At 39.0% G+C, this 11,565-nt stretch overlaps 1 protein-coding gene across 1 annotated transcript; it reads right to left on the bottom strand.

The window, feature by feature from the left end:
- Positions 1 to 4,203: 4,203 nt before the first annotated feature.
- LOC132154277 (uncharacterized) lies at positions 4,204 to 5,051 on the bottom strand. Its single transcript, XM_059562837.1, has 2 exons — positions 4,948 to 5,051; positions 4,204 to 4,885 (listed from the first exon to the last, which is right to left on the bottom strand). The coding sequence occupies exon 2, from the start codon at positions 4,852 to 4,854 to the stop codon at positions 4,204 to 4,206; it is 651 nt and encodes a 216-aa protein (XP_059418820.1). The 5' UTR covers positions 4,855 to 4,885; positions 4,948 to 5,051.
- Positions 5,052 to 11,565: the final 6,514 nt, after the last annotated feature.

Below are 11,565 nucleotides of genomic sequence, written 5' to 3'. Positions count from 1 at the left end.
GGTTTTTCTTTTTCTTTTTAACTGGGTACAATGAGATGTTATTATTCCATAACCATCGAACATTAAACTGCATTTAAGATTGTAAATGCACAAACAAGGTATTCTCAACAGACCATGACACCAAAAGCACGATTCTTTCCACAGCAATAACGGACGGGTAAAAGGTCCAGGTATCATTCGTTCATTTGAATGAATGAATGATTTGAATGAATGAATGCATTTATATAATGCTTTATTGTGTATTGTTGTACACCCAAAGCGATTTACAATCGTGTGGGGTGGGGGTTCTCTCCTCAACCGCCACCAGTGTGCAGCATCCACTTGGATGATTTGGCGGCAGCCACAGGACAACGGTGCCAATGCACTCACCACACACCAGCTACAGGTGAAGAGGAGAAAGAGACAGAGCCAATCAAGTGATTGAGGATTATGGGCTAGTTGCATATCTCCGCCATCTTGGATTTCTGGTCTTGCGAGTGTGTGCATAGATATTTCCAGTTGTGCTAAATGTCAGTGCAGAGAAACGGAGAAGTCCAAATATTACTTTCTATATGTTTACAGGATTTATAATATCACTTCAAATGCAAATAAGATATACACTGCTATTATTACTATACTATAAATGTTAACTGAGCCAGTGGATTTGAAACTTGTGTATGTTTGGGTCTGGTTCAATTCAATTCAATTCAATTCAAGTTTATTTGTATAGCGCTTTTTACAATACAAATCGTTACAAAGCAACTTTACAGAAAATTATGTTTCTACAATATTTAGTAGTAGCTAGTAGTTTGTGCACGTTTGACAGGATTTTAGAAAAATAAAAATAATAATAATAATACAAGACGTAGTCAGCTAGATGATGAACTATCAATATTATTAATTAATAGTAATTATATGATGCAGTCACACATGTAGCAATAATTGTTAGTTCTGTTTGTTGATTCAAGGTTAGGATCATCTGGGGTCCTCTGAGGGTCAGCATCATCTCTTCTCAGGTGTTCTGGATCCAGACTGGAGCTTGTGTAAATCCTACCCGTGGCAAAACATAGAAACAAAATAGAGACATCATTAGCATAGTTGCTGATCCAACAAAGTAAAATTAGTTTAACCCAAGCTAAAGAATAAAAATGCAGATGCAACTACACTCACAATTTAAGAGATACATTATTCGAATGCTTGGCGAAAGAGATGCGTTTTTAATCTAGATTTAAACAGAGAGAGTGTGTCTGAACCCCGAACATTATCAGGAAGGCTATTCCAGAGTTTGGGAGCCAAATGTGAAAAAGCTCTACCTCCTTTAGTGGACTTTGCTATCCTAGGAACTACCAAAAGTCCAGCGTTTTGTGACCTTAGGGTGCGTGATGGGTTGTAGCATGGTAGAAGGCTAGTTAGGTACGCAGGAGCTAAACCATTTAGGGCCTTATAGGTAAGTAATGATAATTTGTTACTGATACGGAACTTAATAGGTAGCCAGTGCAGAGAAATTGGGGTAATATGATCATATTTTCTTGACCTGGTAAGGACTCTAGCTGCTGCATTTTGGACTACCTGTAGCTTGTTTATTGACGAAGCAGGACAACCACCTAGAAGTGCATTACAATAGTCCAGTCTAGAGGTCATGAAAGCATGAACTAGCTTTTCTGCATCAGAAACAGATAACATGTTTCGTAGCTTGGCAATGTTTCTAAGATGGAAGAATGCAGTTTTTGTAACATTGGAAATATGATTTTCAAAAGACAAATTGCTGTCCAATATAACACCCAGATTTCTGACTGTAGAGGAAGTAACAGTACATCCGTCTATTTGCAGATTGTAATCTACAAGATTCTGTGCAGTGTTTTTTGGTCCAATAATTAATATCTCTGTCTTATCCGAATTTAATTGGAGAAAATTATTTGTCATCCAATCTTTTACATTTTTAACACACTCTGTTAGCTTAGATAATTGGGAAGTTTCATCTGGTCTCGTTGAGATATATAGCTGAGTATCATCAGCATAATAGTGGAAGCTAATTCCGTATTTTCTAATAATATTACCAAGGGGCAACATGTATATTGAAAATAGAAGGGGACCTAGGACGGATCCTTGTGGCACTCCATATTTTACTGATGATAAATGAGATGACACCCCATTTAAGTAAACAAAATGGTAGCGATCGGACAGGTAGGATCTAAACCATCTTAGAGCCTGCCCTTGAATACCTGTATAGTTTTGTAATCGATCTATGAGTATGTCATGATCTATGGTGTCGAACGCAGCACTAAGATCAAGTAAGACTAGAAATGAGATGCAGCCTTGATCTGACCCAAGAAGCAGGTCATTTGTAATTTTAACAAGTGCAGTTTCTGTGCTATGGTGGGGCCTAAAACCTGACTGAAATTCTTCATACAGATCATTTTTATGCAGGAAGGTGCTCAATTGAGCAGACACAACTTTTTCTAAAATTTTAGACATAAATGGAAGATTTGAAATAGGCCTATAATTTGCCAGTGCACTAGGATCTAGTTTTGGTTTCTTAATAAGAGGCTTGATAACCGCCAGCTTGAATGGTTTTGGGACGTGACCTAAAGATAACGACGAGTTAATGATATTGAGAAGCGGTTCTTCGGCTACAGGTAGCAGCTCTTTTAGTAATTTAGTGGGTACAGGATCTAATAAACATGTTGTTGGTTTAGATACAGTGATAAGTTTATTTAGCTCTTCCTGTCCTATGTTTGTAAAGCACTGCAGTTTATCTTTGGGTGCGATGGATGAAACTGAAGTGTTAGACGCTGTAGAATCTACATTCGCTATTGTATTTCTAATGTTATCTATTTTATCAGTGAAGAAATTCATAAAGTCATTACTATTTAACGTTGGTGGAATATTTGAATCAGGTGGCGTCTGGTAATTTGTTAATTTAGCCACTGTGCTAAATAAAAACCTTGGATTGTTTTGGTTATTTTCAATGAGTTTGTGGATATGCTCTGCCCTAGCAGTTTTTAGAGCCTGTCTATAGCTGGACATACTGTTTTTCCATGCAATTTTAAAAACTTCCAAGTTAGTTTTTCTCCATTTGCGTTCAAGACTACGAGTTACTTTCTTGAGAGAGTGATTATTACTGTTATACCATGGCACAGTACGTTTTTCTCTAACCTTTTTCAATTTGATGGGGGCAACAGCTTCTAATGTATTAGAGAAAATAGTGCCCATGTTGTCAGTAATTTCGTCTAATTCATGTGTATTTTTGGGTACAAATAGCAGTTGAGATAGATCAGGCAGGTTATTTGCGATTCTGTCTTTGGTGGCTGGAACAATAGTTCTGCCCAGACGGTAACGCTGAGACATATAGTTAATATCAGTTATACGCAGCATGCACGATACAAGGAAATGGTCTGTAATATCATCACTTTGGGGTACAATATCTATAGCAGTAAGATCGATTCCATGCGATATAATTAGATCTAGTGTATGATTAAAACGATGAGTGGGCCCGGTGACATTTTGCTTGACTCCAAAGGAGTTTATTAGGTCAGTAAACGCAAGTCCTAATGTATCATTTGCATTATCAACGTGAATATTAAAATCTCCCATGATTAGCGCCTTATCAACTGTAACTAGAAGGTCTGAGAGGAAATCTGCAAATTCTTTTAGGAATTCTGTATACAGCCCTGGTGGTCTATACACAGTAGCCAGAGCAAGAGATACATTAGACTTCTTTTGCATGTCTGACAGTGTAACATTTAGCAGAAGTATTTCAAAAGAGTTAAACCTGTATCCTGTTTTATGGGTAACATTGAGAATATCACTATATATTGTTGCAACACCTCCGCCACGACCAGTCTGACGGGGCTCATGCTTATAACAGTAGTTTGGTGGAGTAGACTCATTTAGACCAAAATAATCATTTGGTTTTAGCCAGGTTTCAGTCAAGCAGAGTACATCAAAACTATTTTCTGTGATCATTTCATTTACAATAACTGCTTTGGGTGTGAGTGATCTAATATTTATGAGCCCAAACTTTAAAAATTGTTTTTGTTCATTTACTTTACATTTTTCTGGTTTAATTACGATAAGATTTTTTCTAGATCCTACATTATATTTTGACCTCACTATTCGGGGAACAGACACAGTCTTAATAGTTTTTACAGCGCAAGTACTTTTATCATTTAAGCGGGTGGAACAAAACTCATCATAATAGTTATTCGAGAATTGTCTTACTAGTCACATGGAGCGAAGTGTCCTGGAGATGTTGTCAGAGAGCAGCTCCGCTCCGATTCTGCTGGGGTGTAATCCATCAGCGCGAAACAGCCTAGGACGCTCCCAGAAAAGATTCCAGTTATTAACAAATAGCAGTTTCTGTTCTTTACACCATGACAACAACCATTCATTTAAAGCAAAAAGTCTACTGAACCTTTCGTGTCCTCGTCGATACGTGGGCAGTGGTCCTGACACGACGATCGTCGCCGCGGGCGTCGTGCTGCGAACCGTCTCGATCAGGCTGCTGAAGTCCCTCTTCAGCGTCTCCGTCTGCCGCAGCATGGTGTCGTTAACCCCGGCGTGAAGCACGACCGCTCTGGGGCTCTCGTCGGCCTTCAGGATCGCGGATATCTGCGCAGAAACATCGAGAACACGAGCACCAGGCAAACAATGAGTGTGCACTTTACCTTCAGCTAACGTAGCACTTACGTGTCGGACGATGGAGTCTCCGATGATCACAGCGTCGCGTCCTGTCTCGTGGAGGGGAGCGAAGCGGTTCCGGATGGAGATGTCGAAGGCAGGAGGGGGAGAAGTCGTCGCCCGGGACCCGGCTCGCGTCCTCCGCTGTGGATGCACCCAGGGTCCGTGGTGTCCCGGCGTCGCAGTGAAGGACATCTGGGAAGATCGCGTCCTGGGTGCACCGGGCCTGTGCAGAGAAACACACGGAGTAGACGTGGTGGGACTGTTAGCAGATCGCTGTATACTTACCCCGGACTTGTGAGCGTCAGCCCGGGATGATTCCAGCGCGGCTCTCCGCTCTCTCAGCTGGGCCTGCCTCACCTCCAGGTCGCGAATCTGCTTTCCCACGGCCTCGAGCTCGAGCTGCACAGAGTGGAGACATTCATTAAAGACTCGCCATTAAAGCAAGTAACAGTGAGTACAGCAGTGGTAATGTGTGTGAATAGAGTATTAGCAATGTAAGCGCAGTTAGCTGCAACCACGCCGCTGATGCTAACGGGCTAAAAGCTAATAGCGGACCCGGGAGATCAAAATAAAACTAGTGATAGCGAGGCGCTCTGATTGTTTTTGTTGTAGAATACAATAGAGGATATATTCACACGTTATATAAACAGAAACGATGATGTATAAAATTGATTTTTGAGTTAAAAATAGTCAATGAAAAGAATATAGTGACGGAGCTCAAACGCAGTACCGCCGCCAACAACAAACAGGAAGTGACGTCTCCTGTTTGAATGGTGAATGAATCTGGTGAATGAATTAAATACACTAATGTTCACTACTGTTCACGAGATGAAAGTTGAACTCATGGTGTGTATACACAGCCACAAAATGTATTTTTATCTTACCAAATATGTAAATGTACAAATTACTTATTTCTCGAAAATGTTTGCATTATTTATTTTTTTAATGAAATATTTACCTCATGAGACGTGGGCTGCAATGTATCTTCAGAAGTATTCATTTCTCAATTGTACACATCAGTCTGTTTCATCGTTATTTTCACAACATATTTTATTTACACAGTAAAAAATACATGACTAATTTTTAATATGTGTTTAATCTGATAATTAATGCAAAAGAATAACAATATACATGGCTGCTCATAGATAGATAATGATTTATGCTGCAGATCTTTCACAAAACAAATAAACGTACACATGAATGCAAACAGCGATCTTTTATTCAATGCAAACCCACCATAATTATATTACGTTTAATTGTACAGTTAGTTATAATTGTTAACAAATAAAGTTAATAAAACATGCTTTATCAGAAATATCTGTGCCGTCTTGTTTGACAGTCTGAAACATTGATCTTACATAACAGTCAGAACAAAACCAGCTCTTCGAAAATGAAAAGTATTGCATATTTGAGTGGTTTGTGTTTGAAAGAAGAAATCCCTGTGGACCTGACCTGATGCTGATCCGCATAATCAATAGAAGAATAAAGCAATCTCCGCGTTGTATCTTGATGAATTTCCACACAGAGGTACGCAAAATGTAGGGAGGATGTTTCCCCATGTTTTTGATATACCACTATCCGCTGTTAAATTTGAAAAACATTAATTATATACATCTAGCCAAGTTTCGTATGCGAGTTTCCCTTACAGTCAATGCGAGCGTCGCAAGACCGGAAGTAAGTATGCACACACTCGCGTCGCTGAAGCTCACCGGCGCCATCTTGAGCACCTAGCCCATTAGGAGGCCATGACTGACAAAGGCCAAGTTGGCAATTTGGCCAGGAAATACCGGGGCGACACCCCTACTCTTTACGAGAAGTGCCAAGGGATTTTCAATGACCACGGAGAGTCAGGACCTCGGTTTAACGTCTCATCCGAATGACGGTGCTGGTTGACAGTATATTGTCTCCATCACTACACTGGGGCATTAGGACCCACACAGACTACAGGGTGAGCACCCCCTACTGGCCTCACTAACACCTCTTCCAACAGCAACCTAGTTTTCACAGGAGGTCTCCCATCCAGGTACTGACCAGGCTCAACCCTGTAGCTCCAGTGGGAAACCAGTCTTGGACTGCAGGATGATATGGCTGTTGTTGCTTTCACGTATGAAAACGAAAAAAGTTTTTTTTTAGTTTTTTTTTTAGTTTTTTTTGAAAAACGAATAAATGAGAAAAGAACTCCTTTTTCGTTTTTTTAGAAAAACGAAAAAAAACTAAATTATGACTTGATTTTTGGTTTTTCCGTTTTTGCACAGAAATAAAAAAAAACAACTTGATATTCCGATTGGGTCCTGTGGGTGGTGCTAAATCTGACTGAATCTGATCTGGTTATTGTTTTTCGAAATAAGAGTTTTCCCAACACTGTATTTTTTAGCATGTAAAATTAATACTCTATATATGCATGCTATTTGTCACCCAATTATTTGGCTTCACTGACTGGAAAAAATCTACTGAAATAGCCTAAATGTAAACATGTTCATGCACTGACAGTTGTCATCATACAAATTTAAATAATAAATTTATTCTTTGTTTTAGATGTTTTTATTAACTTAAATTCTTATGAATAATATATTTTTTATAATGTCTATTTGTTATTTAAGGCCTATATGCACATACAGGGCTTAGGGGGCTGAGGGCTTGAGTTTATGTTTGGGTCCTACTTACGCTACAAACATCATGATGGAGTAGTACAAATTACACAAAAAAATAAACATAGTAATACCTAGAACAAGTAATATGCGACATGCCTTTAGTCAAAGTATAGCGGAAGGCTAATATTACATCATTATAATACAGTATAATGCAAGATGTGCTCACTCGGTTGAGAGAAGATCGAAACCAAGAGAAAGAGGAAACGGTATTTTTAAATTCATTGTCTATGACTATCTATCCTCTTATGTCAGATTCTTAAATTTAGTCAACAAATTCAATCAGAATGCAAAGACACGGTGTATGGCTATTATGACCAAATAAAAGGAAGTCGGTATAAATAAAACAAATTTTTGGATTGACACAGGCTGTTTAGAGATGACATGTGGATGTACACAGCAAATTATAATTGCATAAATTTTGAGATTGATGTTTTTAATTAAAAAAATTTAATGTAGAAATATGAAAATGAAACGTCTACTTTTTAACTATGAAACTAACACCACCAGTAGGTGGCGCTAAGTCTCTATCTTAAGGCCCCGATATACTTCAAACGAATTCGAAGAACGAATTGATATGACGTAATTTCGAACAAAATCAGGTGAAAACAAAGTTCGTTTTGAGTTTGTTTCGGCATTTCGAAACGGCTCACCAAAGCGAACTTTCTGGGGGAGTTTGTTTGGCTCCTAAACACCTTTGAGATTCCATTGATCCGTGGCGGTTATGCAATCGGTGGGTGTGTTCTGAAACTCCACCTTCTTTGATGCGCAATTTTTTTTCTTGGTTCGTTCCTCATTCTGCGGAGGTCCCATCCCATTTAACCCATCCGAAGTGTACACACACAGAGCAGTGAACACACACACACTCTGTGAACACACACCCGGAGCAGTGGGCAGCCATTTATGCTGCTGCAGTTGGGGGTTCGATGCCTTGGTCAAGGGCACCTAAGTCGTGGTATTGAGAGTGGAGAGAGCACTGTACATGCACTCCCCCCACCCACAATTCCTGCCGGCCCGGGACTCGAACTCACAACCCTTCGATTGCGAGTCCGACTCTCTAACCATTAGACCACAACTTCCACCTTCTGCACCTGTACGATCGCTCGTGGACAGATTTTAAAGATTCAGAGACAGTATTTCATTCCTAGAAAGAAATAGCAAAGAAGCTTGGTGTCGACAACCCGGAGTTATGCAAAAAGCGAAGCAGAGAAACATCCGAGACAATTTTTCAAAGCTATGAAAAGAATGAAAGGAAAGAGTAAAGATATAAGCTAGCAAGTACCAAACACGTTTCAAATAAATGTTACACCATACTGCTGCTGTTTTTCTTTTAATAAGCGAAATTAAAGGGTGTACAGTAAATGAAATGCCAAACGAATATACAATAATAATATTCATCATTATTCTTTTATCTATAATATTCTGATCACTGGGGCCCATCTCACACCTAGATTGCCTACACTTCATTTCATCTTTGTTTTGTTTAGGGGATAAGCACGAGCGTCATGACACGTTTACATTAATCTACACCCCGCCTCCAGCAGCGCTGGGGTGTCGGAATGTTCAGAAACAGTATACTGTCGCTCAGCCTTTTCGAACTTCTTTTTGCCCTGAAAAGAAGAATGAAAACGAACTTCGTTTGAAAGTGAAAGTGAAAGTGAAAGTGAAGTGACATTCGGCCAAGTATGGTGACCCATACTCAGAATTTGTGCTCTGCGTTTAACCCATCCGAAGTGCACACACACAGAGCAGTGAACACACACACACACTGTGAACACACACCCGGAGCAGTGGGCAGCCATTTATGCTGCGGCGCCCGGGGAGCAGTTGGGGGTTCGATGCCTTGCTCAAGGGCACCTAAGTCGTGGTATTGAGGGTGGTGAGAGAACTGTACATGCACTCCCCCCACCTACAATTCCTGCCGGCCCGGGACTCGAACTCACAACCTTTCGATTGGGAGTCCGACTCTCTAACCATTAGGCCACGACTTCCCTAAACGAAGTATATAGGGGTTTGAAGTATATAGGGGCCTTTAATGAGAGAGTTGAATCCTTCATTCAAACAAGACAAGTCGTTCAAAAATCCTAATTCATTTAACCTAACAAACAACTCTGGGTAGCCTACTTGAATCATTTACTCGTCTGATTCTGTCAAAAATGCTGTTATTTTGAGTACCAAAACGCATATTGCTTGGAGACGCAGCGGTTGTGCTGTTTGTTCTGTTTTCTTGGACGGAGCAAAAACAATGTAGCCTATCTATAAAAGTTACTCAGTACCTTTATTGAACTGTTGCATAAATGTCACATTTGGGATTGTGCAGATGTTCCTAAAAACAGCACTCTTGGCTGGTGTGATAACTCGCATATCATAGGCTCGTGTTATAGCTAAATAAATAAAACGGGAACTCGTTAGGCCTAAATGATTTTCTTTCCTGTTTTTTTTTTTCATTTGGATGTATGCCTATTGTTATGGCAGCGGAGAGAGCGCTGAAAACTCTCGAGAGCACATCATTAAGTGAACAAATTTATAGAAATGATCACTCTCTGTAAAGCAATGAGACGTGAACATATGAGAATTTATCAATATTTTTCTAAATTTTTCTAAAAAGCAAGACTAGCAGGGAAAAAAAATTGTATACAAAGTAAACATTTACTTTATCTTGTTTAAATAAATTATAATCACAAAGTGCCCAGTGTGGTTAAGTGATTGCAAAGCCAAACTGCATTTTAGTCATTATTTCAACCTGTTTTATGTATTCGTTGTTATTATTTTCATGGAATGTATGCATATACATGTAAAACAGATATATATCCGGTCACAATTTAGGTTTGAGTTGGATGTAATTGCTAAAACTGTACTGCCAAGATTTATTAACATAAGATAGTAATACATTTTGTGATATTACAAAATCCTGCGATAGGATAGATTATCTAGTGAGATAGTGTTCAATGTTCTTCCGGAACATTGAACAACCACGAGGAGAGGAGGAATCGAGGAGGGAGTTGTAGCGATATATATTATATAAAATTTACTGTTGGGTAAGTACATTTTGTATTTGATTAACGTGCTTGAGTTTTTACTTGTTTGACACGAAGGAACTGAAAGAAATGATGCCCACATTGTCAACTGAGATTTAATAAATAATGGCTAAAATTAGCTAGTAGGCAAGGCAAGGCAAGGCAAGTTTATTTATATAGCACATTTCGTACACAATGGTAATTCAAAGTGCTTTACATAAAAGAAAGTAAAATAGTAATGAAAAAAAATAATAACAAGAATAAAACAAGCAATTTTAAAACTTTTAAAATTATTAAAACTGTACTTATTTAAAATGAATTTAAAACAGTTAGAAAATGATTTTACATAAAATTAAATTAAAAAAATAGTGAAAAGATATATTGCAATCAGTTCGGACATTGCACAGTGCTCATTCAATAAATGCACAGCTAAACAGATGAGTTTTAAGTCTAGATTTAAATGTGACCAGTGTTTTAGCACATCTGATCTCTTCTGGAAGCTGATTCCAACTGCAGGCGGCATAGTAACTAAAGGAGGACTCCCCTTGTTTTGTGTGAACCCTTGGTATTTCTAACTGACTCGATCCTAATGATCTGAGTGGTCTGTTCGGCTTATATTCAGTGAGCATATCTGAAATATACTTCGGTCCTAGGTCATTTAGTGACTTATATACAGGTAAAAGTACTTTAAAATCAATCCTAAATGTAACTGGAAGCCAGTGTAAGGACCTGAGGACTGGTGTGATATGCTCAGATTTTCTGGTTCTAGTCAGAATCCTGGCAGCAGCGTTCTGGGTGAGCTTCAGCTGTCTAATGGTCTTTTTGGGAAGGCCGGTGAGGAGCCCATTACAATAGTCCACTCTGCTGGTGATGAAGGCATGAAGTTTCTCCAAGTCTTGGCTGGAAACAAAAGATCTAATTCTTGCAATGTTTTTTAAATGATAGTATGCTGATTTAGTTACTGCTTTGACATGACTACTGAAACTAAGGTCTGTCTCCAGAATCACACCAAGATTCCTGACTTGAGTTTTAGTTGTTTGACCCCTAGAGTCTAGGTATGCATTCACCTTGAACACTTCATCTTTGTTTCCAAATGCAATGACTTCAGTTTTTTCCTTGTTTAACTGAAGAAAGTTCTGGCACATCCAACTATTAATTTCATCAATGCATTGGCAGAGGGAGTCAATTGGGCTGTAGTCATTTGGAGATAAGGATAGGTAAATCTGGGTATCATCAGC

This window comes from Carassius carassius, chromosome 12 (assembly GCF_963082965.1).
Source record: "Carassius carassius chromosome 12, fCarCar2.1, whole genome shotgun sequence".
In the NCBI taxonomy this organism is placed as follows: domain Eukaryota; kingdom Metazoa; phylum Chordata; class Actinopteri; order Cypriniformes; family Cyprinidae; genus Carassius; species Carassius carassius.
This window is presented reverse-complemented; position numbering and strand designations above follow the sequence as displayed.

Excerpts from the sequence above, each read along its gene's own strand:
- LOC132154277 (XM_059562837.1), bottom strand. The coding sequence starts at position 4,854 with ATGTCCTTCACTGCGACGCCGGGACACCACGGACCCTGGGTGCATCCA.